This window comes from Tasmannia lanceolata, unplaced genomic scaffold (assembly GCF_043159265.1).
Source record: "Tasmannia lanceolata isolate RefF3 unplaced genomic scaffold, GAP_Taslan_0.1 ptg000005l, whole genome shotgun sequence".
NCBI lineage: Eukaryota > Viridiplantae > Streptophyta > Magnoliopsida > Canellales > Winteraceae > Tasmannia > Tasmannia lanceolata.
In genome coordinates, this window is record NW_027518682.1 from 11,764,763 (window position 1) to 11,785,151 (window position 20,389).

At 37.3% G+C, this 20,389-nt stretch overlaps 1 protein-coding gene across 2 annotated transcripts in view; it reads right to left on the reverse strand.

Annotated features, from left to right (window-relative positions):
* Positions 1-677: 677 nt before the first annotated feature.
* DCP1 (decapping 1) overlaps positions 678-20,389 on the reverse strand; it is a 32,300-nt gene continuing 12,588 nt past the window's right edge. The window contains exons 5-8 of one of the 2 annotated variants that reach the window (XM_077379571.1): positions 15,920-15,976; positions 3,843-3,966; positions 2,021-2,485; positions 678-1,037 (exon numbers count right to left, since the gene is read on the reverse strand). In XM_077379571.1, the coding sequence (XP_077235686.1) occupies positions 981-1,037; positions 2,021-2,485; positions 3,843-3,966; positions 15,920-15,976 (703 nt within the window). In that variant the 3' untranslated portion in view covers positions 678-980. Of the gene's footprint in view, positions 1,038-2,020; positions 2,486-3,842; positions 3,970-15,919; positions 15,977-20,389 lie in introns of both variants that reach the window. The other variant, XM_077379570.1, reaches the window with a different exon arrangement.

Consider the following 20,389-nt stretch of genomic DNA (forward strand, 5'->3'; position numbering starts at 1 on the left):
GAAATGCAAAATTCTCTATAAAGCCCATTATAGCTATTTAAAACCATAAATGTATCGATTTCTCTGTATTATATATGTAGAAAAGGTTATTTAAATCTCAGGCACTCCTCACTTTATTAAAAGTACGGTACGGACCGCACCATAGGATGATCCAAACTGTATATTAGATGGGCCACAGCCTAAATAGGTCGTGGCTCAAAAATCATTTCCATTGGTTGATCCTAACCCTCCGATCTATAGAGGGTTAGGATCAACCCTCTAACATTCAGATCGGACGGTTAGGGTCGACCTATGGAAATGATTTTTGGGGCACAACCTATTTAGGCTGTGGCCCATCTAATGGACGGTTTGGATCATCCCATGGTGCGGTCCGTACCGTACTTTTAATAAAGTGAGGAGTGCCCTCATCAAAATACAGTAGTGCTGATAATATTTCCCTATATAAATTATACCATAATGGGATTTTAATTTATTATAAAAAAAGGTAACTAGCCATTACAAATGAAAATGTCTTTATAGCTATTAAAGAAATAATACATGTTAATTTCTTTGTAGCTAGTACCTAGCTTTAGATTTATATTTCTCTACAGCTATTAAATACCTCATTTTCTTTATACCTATTAAATGCCTTCTACTTGAGGATAAAATGATTCATCGGTGGTTACAAGCTCGCAATATAATATTTGGCAATAATGGAAGGAAAATGGCTTCCTCTGACACTTTTTCTTATTGGATTTGATGGCAAAATTTGTCAACATTGTGTCAATGCATAATCTCAACAGCACCCAGCTACACCTACTTTTCTAAGTTTGATAGCATTTTTGCCAAACCCATGAAATTATATAACCAAGGTTCTCCATAAACAAAAACATGAAAAAAACAACAAAAGATACTATACAGGAATCATCTTACAATAACTTGAATTCATCAAACTACAGAAACAAAGCCCAGCAACCCCATCCTTATTCCCAGTCACAGAGTCATGAATAATGTGCGTTCAGCATCTCTCGGTACACCATGTCGATGAAATGGTTGTTCTATCACACAATGACACGTTAACAAACAACGGGTAACCATTAGATCCTCTTCAATTCAAAGTGGGGAAAAAAAAAAAAAAAAAAAACTTCAGGCAAAAACCACTTCATGCAACTGAAATTGAGAACAGTTTGAACCCAAGGGCCAATGAAAAGCACATGTTATTCATAGGAAATGAGATGTCTGTTTGTTGGGTTTGGCTCGCAGTTCTAAATTCACAGGTCCCGAGTGAACTCTGTTTGTTGGGTTCCGCTTTCCCAATATTTACTATGTGATATTAACTCAATAAGTTTGAGCAATTGTGAAGTTTTGAGGCACTGATTCAGTAATATTTATGATATATTTTAAATATTTTAACAATTAGCATTACCATAGTCAAGTAATAGTTCAACAAGGAAGTTTTTTTCTGGTAAATTGGATGTATAGCATTCAATACTACTAATCATTGGATACTAATAGATTGTCTTTGAAGTGGTACAAGGGGATATTAAGTTGGGTTGGCCAAGTGGGGGCAGATTAAAAGCTAATTGAGGAGGAAGTGAGCACGGAAAAATAATAATTAGTAGATTAAATAAAAATATTTGATGGGTTATTCGCTAGTGAACAACAAATTAGTTCCATTTGAATCATTCGTAGCAAACACCAGGGTGGAGCAAACAAGCCAACATAGGAAATTTTATTCCCCAAAGAGCTAGGTCTCCTTTGGGATACTTCCACTGCTTTTTGAATGGAATATAAATTTTCAATTCTATGCATCAAAGAGTCTCTAGTTTAGCGGCTAGAAGACCAAGTTACAGTTCCAATCTTGGGCTCAAGACTGAAGAAACAGGTCAGTATGCTTTTAAAGGGATGCCTCTAGACACTCCATAGAAGTATACTTCTAAGATGGCAAAAATCAAGGACAATAATTTTAATTTATGTAACTCTCCTTAATAAAGATCAGTGAGATAAAACAAAAGAATGAAGAAGGGCACGGAGAACATACCTGTGAAAGCCTCACTAGGGCATCATGGACTTTGTCTCTTGTAATAACTGGTCCATATGTTGGGGTAGGAGTGAGAGATGGTGGCGGAGTGGGTGGTGGGAAGGGTTGAAGCATTGGGGTACCATAAGGGCGTTGCAGATTCACAGGCGGATGAAGTGGAGGAGCAGTGGGCATAGAGGGTGTAATAGGTGGCATCATCAATGCAGAAGAAGAAGGTGGTGGCGCGAAAAAGGAAGAGGGCTTTACAAGATTAGCGGCCCGATTGCTGCTGGTGCTAGAATCCGGATTATCCAAGAGGGGCTTTAGAGGAGTAGAGGAAGTTGGGAGGGGAGATGGTATTTGCAAGGTTGGGACTGGGGAGGGAATTACACTTGGTGCATGGGACGATAAAGACAATGGTGCAGGAGACTGGTGCTGTTGTGTTGTAAGGGCTACATTTGAAGCATTTCCCATACTCATTGCTGCCTGCAAAAAATTTGACCAAAATAACCCTTCCTGTCAGAAGCGCAGTCACAAACTAATTGCATCTGTGGCAACGATAAGTGGTTTTGAATTAATGATAAAAAGTAAATCCACAACACGGGCATTTGACAGGAGCAATTATGCAGGTAAGTGCCATTTTAATAAATGCTACATGCATTTTCACAAACTTTTTAAGGCATTCCGCTGCTGATTATTTGATGATATGGACCATGAAGATCACAGAAGTTAGTAGTTTTATTTAATCAAGTTATATCTCTTTCAAAAAAAGAAAGGATCACAGAAGTTAGTCATGGATGTTTGAGAAGTTTTCAAAGTCCTAACTAAACCATGAGATTTGTAAACACTCAAAGGACCATAAACCGTTAAAATAGAAAAGATAGTCATGCCAGAAGTGCATGATTTATTAGCATCAGATCACAAAAGTCAGCAACTATGAAACCAAGATCCTTCAAGATGGGTGAATTACCTTGACTCAATAGGATACACCAAGAATAAAGGGGTGGAAAACGTCTGATCTGTATCCTCATTTTGTCTCTTTCTTTTGCTGTTATTGGTGAGGTACTGTTTTTTTTTCTTTCTTTTTTTATATATAGACAAAAGAAAGATGGTCTTTTAAGAATAAAACTTCTTTATTCTTTTTATATTTCTCGTCATAAAAAATGAGAATCTCAAGAATCATAAACTTTAAAATGCTTCTTTATAGGGAAATGTTACCATCACTACTGTATTTTGATGATCGCACTACTCACTTTATTAAAAGTACGGCATGGCCCGCACCATAGGATGATCAAAACCGTCCATTAGATGGGCCACAGCATAAATAGGTTGTGCCCCAAAAATTATTTCCATAGGTTGATCGTAACCCTCCGATCTAGCCATGCCGTACTTTTAATAAAGTGAGGAGTGCGATCATCAAAATACAGTAGCGCTGATAACATTTCTCTTCTTTTATATTCCACATCATAAAGGAAATTAGAATCCTAAGCCAGAAAGAGGTTTTTAGCAAAAGAGGTGCTGATTTGTTGTACGACAGTGATGTGTGTGCCCTTCCAAATTCAATCTATATTTGGTTTAAACGATTTTAACATTTTCTTAAAGTATTTTCAACCATATCCTACGCTCACATATCAGAACCTTCCCGTATGTTTATCCTAAAATTTTGGAACTTGGAGGATCAAAGTCTCGTATCCTCGCAGTAACCGACTACTCATACCAGTATTTTGGTAACATAGATCAGCAAAGCACTTTAAAGTAAAAAAGAACATAGGATAAAGCTCAAACAATTCCAATTAGGGGTAAAAAAAAAGGCTGCAAGTCAAATGTTTACAGGGGCACATACGCTGAAGAAGTTCACAAATGATTCATCCGGAACATCTGTCACGGTAGGAGCAGATGATGCCAATGGCTCCAGAGGGCCTTCCATCACCGCTAAAGTTGGAACTGCTTCAAGTTCCTCAAACTCACTGCTGCAGAACAAAAATTGGTACATAAACAAGTAAAATTAGGGCAGAATTTCCAAGTGTAAGTCAAAGCTGGAGAAAATAAAAGAAACAATTAGTAGACTACTTATAACCTCGTACAGGAAAACAAAAAACGAGAACTACACAGTGAAATCAGTGCATTTTCACATGGGAAAGTCCTCAAAATTTAAAAAATAAAAGAAAGGAAGTTATCTGCGAGTTCGAACTAAGTGGATATGTGCATTTGGCTTTCTGGGAAAGGGAAGCAGCTCACGATATCAATAGACATTTCTCAGCAAGGGGACTAGTAAATAAGTTGGAAAAAGTAAAAGGGAAAAGCAGAATAGATCCAACAATTATAGTCATGATACTTGGGATGTCAAATCTACAAAACATCATGAGCAAAAGGAAGTCGCTGTGAAGAAAAGTAAAAGAAAGTATAAAAGCTAGCCTAAATCATTAACCATTTGAAAACAAAATCACATCATATCAAATACTTGAAAAACCACATTTGAGCTTGTAGGCCCTCCCATATAATTAACATTATAAGCCATGAAAAGGATAAACATTGGCAAGGCCCTTGAATAATTCAATGCCAAAAGACTAAAGTTATAGTGATGACACACCAATTTTTTTGTTACTACTAACACCAAAACTCTCTCTCTCTCTCTCTCTCTGCTTTTTGAATGACAAAATGGCATATCTTCCCAAAACTTTATTTAATAGAAAACCTCATTTTACCATTCAAAAAAGGAAAAAAAAGAAAACCTCATTTTGGAAACTTCACTTGTTCCACAGGAAATTTTAAATTCCTGTACAATGACTAAAGAGCCTTAAAGACACTGTCATGTACAATGAAATGGCATGAAAAAGCGCGCAGAATGCAGGGTGGTAATGGACACATGTGCGATGTGTTAATTGGCCCTGATGGGAACTAAAGAAAAGGGATTTTCACTCATGCCAAATCTAAATAAATATCAGTTGTGCAAACCTAATTTAAATGGTTCAATACCATGGGAAAAGACTCGAATACTCCGTATTCCATCCACAAATCCCAATTTGAGGGTATTCCAGTCACTTCACTACAAATGACGAAATAAATCTTCTTAACTTGACCGTAAAATGCTGTTTTAAGGACACAAGCGCACGCACACACACACACACACGTGTGTGTGTGAGGAAAAAGAGTGCGCTCGGGCTCATTTCACCAATATACGCTTGAGCTATAAGGGGCTTTCCTATTGGTCGTTGAAAGCGGGCCCATGCACATACTCTAAAACCTGCAGTTATCGATATTGCGCGTCTTCTTTGAAAAGTTATCGATATTGCGCCTTCTTTGAAAAGTTATCGAGAAACCCTAGGTCTAAACCTCGACTGCTACTCTCCGAGCTTCGACCTCGACTTCTCCTTCTCTTCTCCGACCTAAGTGAGGCAATCCGACGATCCGCAATCCAACAAGGTTAGTTCCTTCCTGATTTTACTCTATTTTTCTTCTTTTTTGGCAAGTAGGGTTTCACCGTTTTTTTTCTTCAGGAAAAAATGTTCGAAATTTTCCAATCTCTCTGTGAAATCAACTCATAAATCGATTTCCCATTCTTTTTTTTTTTACTATTTTATTTTGAAATAGGGTTTCATACTTTCATCTTCTTTTCTCTATAAAAATTTTATTTCTATTTTTCTTCTTTTTTGGCAAGGAGGGTTTCACTGTTTTTTTTTCTTCAGAAAAAAATGTCCGAAATTTTCCAATCTCTCTGTGAAATCAACTCATGAATCGATTTCCCATTCTTTTTTTTTTACAATTTTATTTTGAAATAGGGTTTCATACTTTCATCTTCTTTTCTCTGTGAAATTTTTATTTCTATTTTTCTTCTTTTTTGGCAAGGAGGGTTTCACTGTTTTTTTTTCTTCAGGAAAAAATGTCCGAAATTTTCCAATCTCTCTGTGAAATCAACTCATGAATCGATTTCCCATTCTAGGGGAAAATGTGAGAAATTTTCGATTCTGTGTGTGTGTGTGTGAAGTCAATTTTTTCAGAGGGTTTCATCTTCTTTATGGGTTTCATCTTTTTCTTGTTAGAAATTTTCCATTTAAAAAAAAACAGATAAATCTAGAGTTTCTGATTTTTGAAACAAAAATGTGGAATAGTTCTGTCCCAAGCCCTAACCATTGTTTTGTCCAACTATTCCTGTTTTTTTTTTTTTTTTGTATTCAACCCTTAATACAGATTTACTCATCCATTCATCAATATATTTTAGAACTCATAGTTCTGTCCAGTTTTAATCTGTATTAAAGCAAATGAAATTCTTAGACCTCATAATTTAGAACTATTAAGTCTACTTTGATGAACTGGACAGAACTATTCCTTTTTTTGTATTTCACAACCCTTAATACAGATTAACTCATCCATTCATCAATATATTTTAGAACAATGGTTAGAGCTTGGGACAGAAGTGGAAGCCACATTTAAGGGCTTGATTTTTATTTTGGGTGCAATTTCTTTGTGGACTGACAATCTAAATTTGTGTGGTAGAAAGTGAAGGCAACTGCTATACGATCATCCCCTAAGATTGTTGTTGATTGCAAATCAGCATATGTTGGTTGTGGAATTAATGATCTGCCTTATTGTTAATGATCTGTCAAATTTTTAATGATCTGTCTTATTGTTAATGATCTATCCAAATTTTAATCCTAGATTCTTGTTTTCTAGATTATTTAATGATATGTCAAATTTGTATTCCAAACAATTTTTTTATGTGGTATTTGTAGTATTGAAGTTGGTTAAAGAGGTAGAGGCATGTTCATGTTTAGGGTAGTAAAGTAGTAAGCTACAAGGTAGCTTACGCAATATTGCCTCTGTCAGTGTTGATTGGGATTTGATTCAGGCTGCAATCAAATTTTAGGATCCCGACATGCATATGTTTCGTTTTAGAATGCAAGAGAGTTTTGTCCAACTCATGAAGATATTTGCATGATGCTCAACATTTCCCACGATAGTCCCATGTTCAAGCTTGCCTTTAAGGACGGCTATGATAAGGCATTGAGCCATTTGATTAGCGTGCCAAAGAAGTCTCTAGCTTACTACCGTGATTCGAGTAAGTATCTTCCTTCCTAAGCTAGTACAAGCCTTTTCAACAAATAGACTTCTGGATAAGGAGTATCGTCGTTGCCGTGAAAATGCATTATCACCATGTGCTTATAATCTTTTTCTCTTTTCGGGCCGATCAGAGTAATCAGACGTGATCCCGTTATATTTTGTAAACTTGGTTGATTAAGTTTGTGAACGTGCAAATCTAGCTCCTACTGTTTTGGCCGAATTTTTTCATAGATTAGATAATGCTTGCCGGTCTCCTGGATCTGACTTCTTAGGAAGTTCTGTCATTCTTTATGTATTAGATGATTATGAAACAATGCTTGTGTGATGTGCTTGATTATGGATAATTATTCGAGACTTTATTTTTTTATTTAGGTCTGGTTAGTGGACAGATTACGATTTTTGGCTCTACCATCGTTGAAGAGAGTAAGACCCTGGATGAGGAATATTAATACTAGGGAGGTGTTGGTTTCATTCGATGACCCCGTCAGTTGGGCTATATTGCTTGAGGGTCGCAAAAGTACATATATTGAACGAACTCTCCTATTGTCGCTGATTCGCTTTGCAGTCCTTAAGACAATTGGTCACAAGTGCATTCACATAATGGGTTTCGAGAACACTTCCTTTTACCTCCCTCAACAGATCCTATGACAAAGCTATAGAGCCCAACATTACATAGCTATGATGGATGTTACGGTGACGGACTCCTTTCGGCCTCAACCCTTGAACACGAGGAGACTAACTGCGATTGCTAAAGACTAGAATCGACGAACCATCATCGCCCTTGATGAGGAAAACACCTTTGCCCTTGGATAAAGAATGACGGAACATCTGATATTTACATAAAGAATGACGGAACTTCCCAAGAAGTCAGATCCAGGACACCAGCAAGCACTATCTAGACTATGAAAAAGTTAGGTCAAGACAGTAAGCTAGATTTGCACGTTTACAAACTTGATCAACCAAGTCTACAAAAAATAACAGGATCAAGTCCGATGACTCTGATCGGCTCGGGAAGAGAAAAACTTTATAAGCACATAGTGCTAAGGCATTTTCCATGGCAACGACGATATTCCTCATCCAGAAGTCTATTTGCTGAAAAGGCTTGTACTAGCTTAGGAAGATACTACTCAAATCACGGTAGTGAGCTAGAGACTTCTTTGGCACGCCAATCAAATGGCTCAGTGCCTTACCATAGCCGTCCTTAAAGGCAAGCTTGAATATGAGACCGTCGTGGAAAATGTTGAGCATCATGCAAATATCTTTATGAATCGAATAAATCTCTTGCATTCTAAAACGAAACACATGCATGTCGGGATCCCAAAATCTGATTGCAACCCGAATCAAATCCCAATCAACACGGACAGAGGCAATATTGCGTAAGCTGCCTAAGCCCACGCTGCCAAGATTAATGACTTCCACATTTTTCAACCCATTGAGCCACGCCAACAAATCATTGTTCGAGACTTGAGCCATCCTATTCGAATAATATTTAACTTAAATTCTTGAATACCAAAAAAAGTGCAACCAATAGCATTAGATTCATCACAAAGGGTCCAACAAAGACATTCAAATATGTACACTATTTTACTACCCTAAACATGAGCATGCCCTACCTCTTTAACCAGCTTCAACACTACAAACACCACATAAGAAAAAATTGTATGGAATACAAGTTTGACATATCATTAAATAATCTAGAAAACAATGATCTAAGATTCAAAATTTGACAGATCATTAACAATAAAACATATCATTAAAGATTAGATTGATCATTAACAATTAGACAGATCATTAAAAATTTGAAGGATCATTAATTCCACAACAAACATATGATGATTTGTAATCAACAACAATCTTAGGGGATGATCTTATAGCAGTTGTCTTCACTTTCTACCACACAAATTTAGATTGCTAGTCCACACAGAAATTGCACCCAAAATAAAAATTCAAGCCCATAAATGTGGCTTCTACTTATGTCCCAAACCCTAACCACTGTTCTAAAATATATTGATGAATGGATGAGTTAATCTGTATTAAGGGTTGTGAAATACAAGAAAAGGAATAGTTCTGTCCAGTTCATCAAAGTGAACTTTGATGAGTTCTAAGAATCTGATTTGCTTTAATACAGATTAAAACTGGACAGAACTATGAGTTCTAAAATATATTGATGATTTGATGTGTTAATCTATATTAAGGGTTGGGACAGAACTGGACAGAACTATTCCACTTTTTTGTTTCAAACATCAAAAGTCTAGATTTATCTTTTTCGGAAAAAAAATCGAAAATTTCTAACAAGAAGATGAAACCATATGAAACCCATAAAGAAGATGAAACCCTATGAAAAATTTGATTTCACAGAGAGAAAAATAAAAAAAAATTCACATTTCCCCTAGAAAACACGCATATGAAACCCTATCTGACAAGAAATAAAAAATTCACAGAGAAAAGAAGATGAAACCCTATGTCACAAAAAAAGTAAAAAAAAAAGAAAAGAATGGGAACTCGATTCATGAGTTAATTTCATAGAGAGATTGGAAAATTTTGGACACTTTTTCTTGAAGAAAATAAGCAGTGAAACCCTACTTGCCAAAAAAGAAGAAAAAGAGAGTAAAATCAGGAATGAACTAACCTTGTCGGATTGCGGATCGTCGGTTGGGTGGAGAGGATCGTCGGATTGCCTCTCGCTTCGGTCGGAGAGGAGAAGGAGAAGTCGAGGTCGAAGCTCGGAGAGGAGTAGTCGAGGTTCAGATCTAGGGTTTCTCGATAACTTTTCAAGAAGACACAATATCGATAACTGCAGGTTTTACATTATGCGCGTGGGCCCACTTTCAACGACCAATAGGAAAGCCCCTTAAAGCTCGAGCGCATATAGGTGAAATGCGCTCGAGCGCACACTTATTTTTTGAATGGTTTGTTATGTTTTCTATCTTCTCGTACCGACCGTATCTATCTCTATTGCGGTTCTTGACTTTTTCTCTCTATTTTCAATAAAGCTCTCTTTTCCATTATATGTGTGCGCACGCGCGTGTTATGTGAATGCAATCTTATAATTAGAAAACAATTACTAATAGCGAAATAAAGTAATGATCATCAATAGGGAGGTCTGCTAGTCGTACACCATAGACCAATTCCATGTAGGTGTCCAGAATGAGGGGAACCGCACGGAGGTCATAAGCTGCCTTGATTCCTTAGGAGATCATGTTTAATCGCTTAACTAGTTATAAAGCCAGAATAGGAAATGTTAGATGAGTTGGATGAACCCTAACAGTGATTGGAAAAAAACCTTGCATGGTGTAATTATATGATGAAAAAAAAAATTATACGATGAAATTTCTAGTTCAAAATCGCTATGAGCTTTTTGAAATTACACCATAACTTGCATATCATATGACAAGTGCTAGAGACTATTACCTATAGGTATGAAATTGACCCCACTTCATGTTATGTGAAAAGTCGCAATTGTAAGCAAACCTCGTGCCCTTCGCAACCATTCACTTTGTTAGGAAGCTAAAGTTTAGTAATCGGTACTTTAACATGTTACCTATGGACAAGATTGATATGATTGACAGTCATTGCTGGGAAAGCAACTAGACTGATGTTTAATAACATGGAAGATTATGTTATATCTACAATTTGAGTAAAGGAGATTTGTTAATCAACTGGGGCATCTAATTACAGACAGATAAGTCATGACACAACTTTATTTATCCACCACATGTTATTGTCATTTATCGGTTGATTTGCAAATTGCTTTCTCTATCTATATAGTCAACATATCTATTTCAAGAACATGGGTTAGCAAAATAGTTGCTTACTCAATAAGTGAATATGTGCGTCATGGGGTGAATAAAGGATCTAAGCAATAAGATTGCAAGAGGTTGGACCTAAGCCACTTCAGTGTATATCATGCTAATTTAAGGAAGTAAAATGGATTCAATATATTTTCATGCTCGTCAGATGGGAATTTGGTACTGTCACAAAGGTCTAGCCGCTTAGTTCAAAGTACGATAGATCAAAGTTAAATGTCTAGACAGGAGTAATTTGGGGTTTGGTTTAGTGCCATTGATTGATCATTTTTAGGCGGATGTAACACAATATAGTAAGTATAAGAGCATAAATCTTGTAAATAATTTCAATATTGTGGATAACTATAATTATTAGGAGGCAAAGAATACTTCCATTCAAAAAAAAAGGAGGCAAAGAGTACTTCGGTAATTTTCATCGTGCGGAGGTTTTGGAGGTATTCTTAGGAATATTCACAATTCTAATTAAGTTCGCTTTCTAATTCCAGCATCGGAAACCTATGAGTTTCATAAAAAAGCCCGCCAAAGCTATCCCTTCTTGGGTGTGCAACCAAAACCATCCAGCCTAAGATCTAACGGATTGAAAAGCTACAAACTCCCAAAAGGTGAAGTACAAATCTCCTTCGATGTGTTTATCTCTCCCATCTGATGGCCTCTATTGCGACGATCTAGCGGTCTTTACGCACCTGCTTTGAAGATCCTAAATGAAAAAAAAAGATAAGAATACATATTCATAGCAGTAAGATCATGTGTCCCATTTGGAATTCGAGTTCCAGCATGGCTTCAAAGCCACACACCAAGCAACCCAAGTTGCCAACATGGAATGTGTCACATTATCTGACAGGAGTTCAAACTCCTTGGCCTTACAAAGGCCATGGGAATTCCATTCCTATCAGCATATGTAGACCAATCCACTTACCAATTGCCTGTACATGACAGAAATGAAGAGCAAACTCCCCTTGTATCATCTGGACCCATAGATTTATCTCTACACGAGGACACCATCCTCTTCTGCATGAGGACAATATCCTCTTCTACATAGAATAAGACATAATATGAGCAGATTCTCTCATAATCACATTATTTAAACTTATAGTACATAAGCATTTTTTCCAAGTTTGGAACAAACTCCCTTCACAAAGGGGTGTACGATCACCCGGACTTGGTCGGCATAGCCAAAGTTGTAACCCAATCTTGGAAAGTAACCCAATCTCTATGGCCTGCCGAAGTTGCTGATGCATGTTGTCGGAAAGATCGATAATGGAGACATTGTAATTTGTCTTTTCCGCTCTCGGCTGACATTAGAACATCACCATTCTGAGATTCTGACAGTGGAGGTGACAATGATGATGGCTCAAAGTTGGAATAATTGGAGCCCTTCATTTCATACATGGCTTCATTAGTGAGGATTTGAATACCTTGAATTGAATTCCAACCAGTCGAGATCTTATAAGGCAACTTCATCAATTCAACCTGTTTAAACAATCACATAATCTATGCCAAGACTGCCTTTGTGTAGATCCGATTGGTCTCACCAAGGCCGTCAAGATGCATATTGTAGCATCTCCTAAGAATCTGGACCAAACAATCGTTGTATGCCAACAGAGAGGGAGATCGGATGCAAGACAACAATACTTTGAGATCGAAGAGCTCAACAACATCGTTGTCGAGCTTGCCACAATGACAAGGGGAATCAACGGGCCACAAGACGACAACAGGGGATAGGCATTTGCGTTGTCCTCATCGCAATCAATCTACAATGGGGTCAGGCCATGGGAGATGTGTTTGTTCCATTCGAAAACCTTCATTGAGGCAAAATCGACAGCTAGGATGAGAGGATAGAAGACGTATTCCACATCAAAGGAGATGAATCTGAATTGGGGAGTCGTGATTGGGATCGCACGAGTCGATTAGGGTTTGAGACGGCCAAGAGTGATTTGTAGGTGGAGATGAGGTGGGAGTGTTCATGCCAGGCGACATTCTCGATGATTTGGTCGAGGGAGGGACCGAGAATTTGACAGAGGTGGGAATTCCTGCCTAGGGTTTAGGAAGACATGTGATTAATGAGAGGAGGAAATTAGGATTAGGGTTTTAGATACTGTTTATCAGGGTTTGTAGGAGAGGTTGGCGAGAGTGGTTAGAGAAAGAGATTCTTTATTTAAGGTTTTGGGTTTGAGAGGAGAATGAGGAGGGGGGCTTCATGGGCAATGGGGAAGAAAGGCAAGAAGGGCATTTTTGCCAATTTTGAAAAAAGCTTTCGTTTATCGGAACAGGGTGGAAATGCTAGGAAAGGGGTGGAAATATAATTTCCCATATGTATAGATATAACTCTTTCCGAAAAATTAGACATTCCATGCCCTCAAAGTGTGCATTGTCGTGCTACGATATTAAAATATCCTTTGTCTTTTTCAAACCATAATAACGGGGTTGGGACTGGGGCCTGCAGCTCAATTGGATGAGGCTTTGTATCACAACCATGATGTCGTGGGGTTCAATCCCAGCTTACCTACCCCCCCCAAAATAAAATAAATAAATAAATAAAAAAGAAAAAAAGAACATAAGAATATTCCGTATTGGCTCATGACTCATCCTTGAATTAGGCCTTAGTGCGGCCTATATATGATGAAGTCATGACAGTTGTGCGAAGGCTAAAAATGGATGGTTAAGAATGATTTGAACCTCTTTATTATATGAACCACAATTCACTAAGGAGGAGTCTAAGCTCTAAGATGACTGCAACAAATAGTAGTTACTAGGGTGGGAAATGAATTCGGGAAGCAAAACGTGAAACGGAAACGGGAAACTCTGGGGGAAAATAGAGGGGAAATGAGAAACGGAAAAACGATAGAAAATCGTATGAGAAACACATTAGAAATGTTTCAGAAATAACGGAGAAACGCCAATGAAAACATATGAAAGACAAGGAAAACACGAAATATATGGTTTTGTACATTTAAAATTTGTTAATTTCAAGTTTATATTTGAATATTTCTTTTTTTTTTATTTTTTTATTACAATATATGATATTGTTTTCCTTTTTAATACCTATTCCACAATTTTTTGGCATTTTTCCAAAACGATTTTCATAAGTTTCACGCATGTTTTTTTTTAATGGTAAAAAAAAAAAAACACGATATTATCTGTTTTTATTCACACATATTTCCCACATGCTTCAATAAGTTTTCTATGACTTTTTCATACGTTTGTCACACGTTCCACACATGTTTCACGTGAGTTTCTTATATGTTTCCCGTGTGTTTCGGAGACGTTTACCCTATTTTTTTTCAATCACGTTTCAGAAATGTTTCCAAAACGCATTTTAGGGGAAACAAGTTTCCCACCCGCCCAAGGAGTTTCTGGCTACTATGCTACAACATGCAGTTCTGCACTACGAAGTGCAGTGAGACCTCAAGTTTCTAATCCAAGACAATGAGTCTATACTCTATACATATATAAGTCTGCACCTATAGTATGCAGTGCTTTAAATAAATAAAATTGAGGGGCTGATCCTCTTTATTATTATTTTTTGAATGGTGGGCTGACCCTCTTTATTATGTGACCCATAATTCACTCCGGAGGAATCTAAGCTCCTAAGACAACTACAACATGCAGTCCTGCACCACCAAGTGCAGTGGGACATTAAGTTCTCTTTTTTTATAATGGTTACAAATTTTATCAAAAAGGCGAGGCAGTGGGACATCAATTTACTATGCTCGCATTCCATACCACTATCCCAGTCATTACGAGCGTTGTCCAGCATTCCAGAGTTCGGCGGATTGCGACTCATGCTACTTGAGTGGGTTGTGTACGTATTTGATCCAGGCAGATTAGAACTCGAGGGCGAGTTCTTTTCAAGCGGGGGAGAATGATGCAGATATTAGGATTTATTTTCATATTATTTAGTTTCTAGTATATTTATTTTCATGTTATTAGTTTCTAGGATTTTATTTTCCATGTTATTTAGAATTAGGAAGTTTAGTCTTTTAGGGAATTCTTATTTTAGAAGGTTTCTATTTCTTAGGTTGCTTATTTGCCTATATATAGGCCTCTTTATAACTTTATTGTTAACTTTGATGATTAATAAAGATTGATTCTCCCCTCTACAGGTTTCTTCTTCTTCGTCATCTATTTTCTTCTTTCGTCTCCTCTTCTCATATTCTTCTCTTCTCCCCTAATTTTGTCTCTTCTTCTCTTCTTATTCTTCTTCTATTCTTCCTCTTCTTCCCCTGTTCTTCTTCTATTATTCTCCTTCTATTCTCTTCTTCTTCTTTTTCTTCTTCTTCTTCTTCTTCTATCCCCTTTCGTCTCTTTTCTCCCCTTTCTTCTATTTTTCTTCACGGTCCTACATCACAGTTTGCTGGACTCTTCACCTTGCAGCAAACTGGAAGGTGATTAGCCTTGCAGTTTGCTGGTCTCCTCACATGCTAAAAACTGAAGTTGTGCCCTTCGATAGTATTCAGAATCTCTTCTTCTTCTTCTTCTTCTTTTTTTAGATGGTCTTAATGTATGGTTTAGGATGTGGTTTAGAATGAAGGAGTATGCTTAAGGATGAAGGTGTAATTTATGTAGCATGTGATGTTTCTGCTTACTGTTTTGGAATCTAATACCTACATTTTTTAATGTACGTATCTTCTCATTTATCTAAAACCTAAGAATTTTATTACTATTACGCCCATTTTCTCACTTTCAATCATTTTAATCGGCCTATACCGACAAAATGGAATTGCCCACATTCATTCCTTTTGAGCCCAGCCATCTGGTTCGAAACTCCGCATTAAAAACCATGGTTGATGAAGATGAGATACTTGTTAAAAAGGAGAAAAAATCCTGGACGCAGATAAATAAGCAAGACAACAGAGAACAACAGTACATTACAATGTAAATAGCTCTAAAGATGAAGCATTGAAAAAGCTCCACACATGAACCTTTAGAAAGCAATAACAAAAATTTGACTTTCAAGTTCTATGAAGCCAAGCACCATTGGCCAAACAATCTGTAAAGGCATGGATACGTATGACTAATTATTGGACTAGCACAGATAAGGAGAATTAGACACTACCTTTTCGTTGAAGATACTTTAGGCTTTGGAGGAACTTTGGAGAATGCATTAAGTATCCTGTACATGTAACATACAATGAGCTTAAAATAAAATTCCATCCATGTATAAAACTGTCCATTGAGTATCTAAACTCATTCTTTTTAAAAAACTATTCCTTATAATTGTTTTTATTTCTAGTTTAATCAAGTTATTACTATGCCCCTACAGATAATTTTGCACAACTAACAATTTTTTATCAAATATTCTATAGGATTACTAGCTATCCACAGATAACTAATTACATGCCAGGATAAGCTCACGACCATTTGTTGGTTAAAATAATAAGATCTCAATTTAGATAACACTTAACTACGCCTCTGAGAAATAGTCGAATGTCTCTGGAACACAATTTCTATCTTCCTTCAAAACAGATGTAAGATCCACTACAGCTAGAAGTAACTGCTTAAAATCAAATTTACAGCAGTCAAATTTACAACTTATCTCACACATACTTTATAGGGCTAACTCAAAGCCTTACCAAAATGAAAATCATTTGCAGTAGCTATTCGCAAGAATAGTGTGGCAATATGGTTCTAAAAAATTTCTAGGGTTATTTTGAACTTTTCAGTTTTTTCTCAGGATTTTTAGATTAATTTGGTTTTCTAAGATTTCTTCAATTAAAACAGATACTAAATGTATCTTTGAAGTTGGGTGTTTTATTTTGTTTCTCGTTTGTGTGGTGCTGATTATAGTGATCCTCAAAGACCAATCCAATCATTAAACTGATATGCCGAGTATAGAAAATTTACAAGTTGAGGAAGAACACACTTGACCGAGTTGGTCAAGCAAAAGAATTAAAAGAAACAACAAAGCATAAGCTCAAGCAAGACCTCCAAGGGGAAAATGGTCACAATTGGTCAAGGTCTCACTAATCACAACACATAGGCTAAGGAGTCCACATCGTTGTTAGTTGACCAATAGACATGTTGGAAACAACCGTCTAGCCAACAATATGACTAAGAACTTCCTCTATCGCATCCGCAAGTCTCCAGGGAAGGCCCTTCTCCCCTTTCACCAATGAAAGACATTAAGCAAATCACCCACACAAATCAAGGAGTCAAGCACGTGACAAAATCGACGACGATTGTCATCTTCAGTGGAAGGACTTCGGCCTCTATGGAATATGCCACTCAAATGGGCCCTCAAAACACCACCTAACAGAGTTGCCGTGTCCTCCAATGATACCATCAATCCCAGCCAGACCAGGTTTGCCAATGTTTGAACTATCAAAGTTACCCTTAAGGGCCCTAGGAGGTAGAGGTGACCACTGAATAGAGGGTTGGTCTGGCATAGGGGCGGAGCCAGGAATCTGCTCCAGGGGGGGGCAGAGAATGGTTCTTATAGCATGTTGGCCCCACCATTTTACCCTTCACGCTTTGATAGGTGGTACCACTATCTCCCCCAAACCCATGCATATGGTCAAGCCCACAATTTACGCCTCATATTTTGGTGTAGTGGGGCTATTATTTACACATCATGTTCTGATGCGTACTACCCGCTAATTTACACCCATGCATAACATGGCCCAACAATGTTAGTGCTTTAGATGAGAAATTTTATATATTGTATGTGTGAAGTCCAGTATTTTTTTAAAAATACTATAGGGCCCGATTCATAAGATGATCCAAACTGTTCATTTGTTGGGTCACAACATAACTAGGCTGCATGTCATAAATCATCTCCATAGGATGATCCTAACCCTCCGATCTATAGAGGTTTCTATAACGGGCAATCCCATTTGTTGGGCCACAATGTAAATACGTTGCACCCCATAAATCATCTCCATAGGATGATCCTAACCCTCCGATCGGATCATCCTATGGAGATGATTTACAGGGAGTAACTTATTTACATTGTGGCCCAACAACATTGGGATTGCTTGTTATAAAAGCCACAATAGATCGGAGGGTTAGGATCATCCTATGGAGATGATGTACACTTGCAGCCTATTTTCGTTGCGGTCTAACAAATGAATGGTTTGGATCATCCTATAAAGTGGGCCCGCAATACTTTTTTGAAAAATACCAGACTTTAGGTCCACACAACATAAAAAATCTCATAATTAGTTACATAGCTACGGTGCCATTCCCAAAGCCCCTTATTCAGTTTTTTTCCATTGCTAGCTCAGCTAATCTGGAGAGAGAGAGAGAGAGAGAGAGAGAGAGAGAGAGAGAGAGAGTTTTAGAAAACGACCTAACAAAAAAATCCAAATTGAAGGGGAAACAAAAAAAATCCCGAAATTGAGGGGGTCAAATCTAACTAAATCCAGAATTTCAGAGGGCGCATGGAGGGACCAATCTGAATTGCTTGCTTGCCTCACAGCTTGAAGATCTTTCTCCAAAACACTACTAAACTCACTCTTGCCCATAAACCATCACACCGTGGAGAAAATAGCTTGGCGAATCGCATGCACCAACCTGAAGACCCCTTTGATGGCCCTTATGTTTCTCTACTACCACAACAGCCACAGGAAGATTGAGGGGATATTTGGTAAGGAAAGAAGGCTTTGTGTGTCGAATATTCAAGCTCATGGGAGTTAGGCACATGGGCGGTGTTGTAGTTTGGAAGTTAATTAGATGGAAGAAAAGATTCTTTGGTTTAGTGAATTGAGGAGATACCTTGAAGATAAGGAGGTTGTTTATGTTCTAGAGCAGTTCATGGTTTTAATTTTGCAATGAAACTGACACGAAACAACTGATATATTTTGTTCCCCTCCCCACCGAAACCAATACCGAAATTGAAAACGTGTACCAAAACCAGAATCTTAAGTGATTAGTGATTTAGTGGTACACTATATCTGCTTGCATTTCATATTTATATTTATATAAAGAGGAATGATAGATACAATGGAGCCCTTGCATAAAGAGCCAAAAAAGGGCTCTTGATTGGATCCACGTCATCAAATATAACTGATTTTACTTTTTCAACCAATTTTAAATTGTAACTGAAAATGACTTGGATCCAATGAAGAGCTCTTTTGCGGCTCTTTATGCAAGGGCTCCCTTGTATCTATCATTGCTCTTATATAAATTGCTTATGAAATGCAATATATGTATTATGTATACACATTTATATGCCTTACATGTGAAATGTGGTACATAGGGAATTATTAGAAATGCGCAAAAGTGGAGGTCACTAGGCATTCGATGTTGTTAAACCATTATGGATAGCTGTCTTGCTAATGTGATGGTTTCTAGGTGTGTATGTGTGCTTTCTTCTATCATCTCCTGAAGTTTCATATTAAAACTCTATCAGTTGCATATGTTTCTATACCGTTCCGTGATTTTACATGATTTCCACCAAAATTTCCAGCAGAAACCGAAAAGTTTCCGTTTTCACGGCAATTGAAACCAAGAAACGGTAACTGAAATTTATAACCTTGGAGCAGTTGGGTAGGTTGGAGAAACTAAGAAAAGCTATGTTCCTTGTTTGGGATAGATAAGTCAGTTTGGATGGGAAAAGTAGTTTCATTGGTAAGTCTTTGTAGTGTGCACTCCTCTATCGCAGGCTATATTGCCTAGATCTAGATACACGTATCCAATATGACAAGGGATCTAATATGTTTTTATCCAATGCAGGTAAAGATCTTAGATGTAAGATATGGGGATACAGTTTTAAAACTAAATTGCCAATTTCAAAATTTAATCTACCAAATTATAATAGAACACGAAGAAGAGTAAATAAAAGTCGATGAGAAATATCGATTTATCTAATCAGCCATGAATAATAATACTACTATAATATTACCTATCAAACAAGGGATTTGCTAGGCAATTTCTCGGAAAGCCATTTCTCAGCCATCTTTTGCAAGTGATGACTCCATGTCAGATGAATTAATTGAATAAGACAAAATCTGCCACAAAGTCAACGTGTGGCTGTCATCACATGCAAAAGACGCTTGAGAAATGCCTTTCCGAGAAATTGCCAAGCAAATCCCATCAAACAAATAGCACTACAACATTCTATGTTATAAATAAAGAGACAAATACATCTGTTAAAATATAGGAAAGAAGAATGGAGTTGGAATGACGACCAGTGTAGTGGATTTCTCAAAATCTGGAAGTATATGAGATCAGCACTATCTCAAAACTTGAGACTTGGAGTCCCAAAACTTGCAAAGTCCTCTTATTGGATGCCACATAGATGCATAGATAGCATAGTTTCTTTAATTCGGTTAAGAGAGCTTTTTTAGGGGATTTTTTCTCTCTCTCTTAGAATTCTATGTAACTTGGGCATTAGATCGCACGGTTCATGTTTTCTTTCTTTAGCATATAAAAGGAGATAATGAGAGAGCGGGGGGGGGGGGGGGGGGGGGGAGGGGGTGGTGGGGGTAGCCTCCACTCCCATATCATAATGCCCATCTATGTTACAAGGTCTCTGTTTTTTGCCATTATTGAAACCGTGAGGTATTTTTTTTGAAAGGGCAAGTTT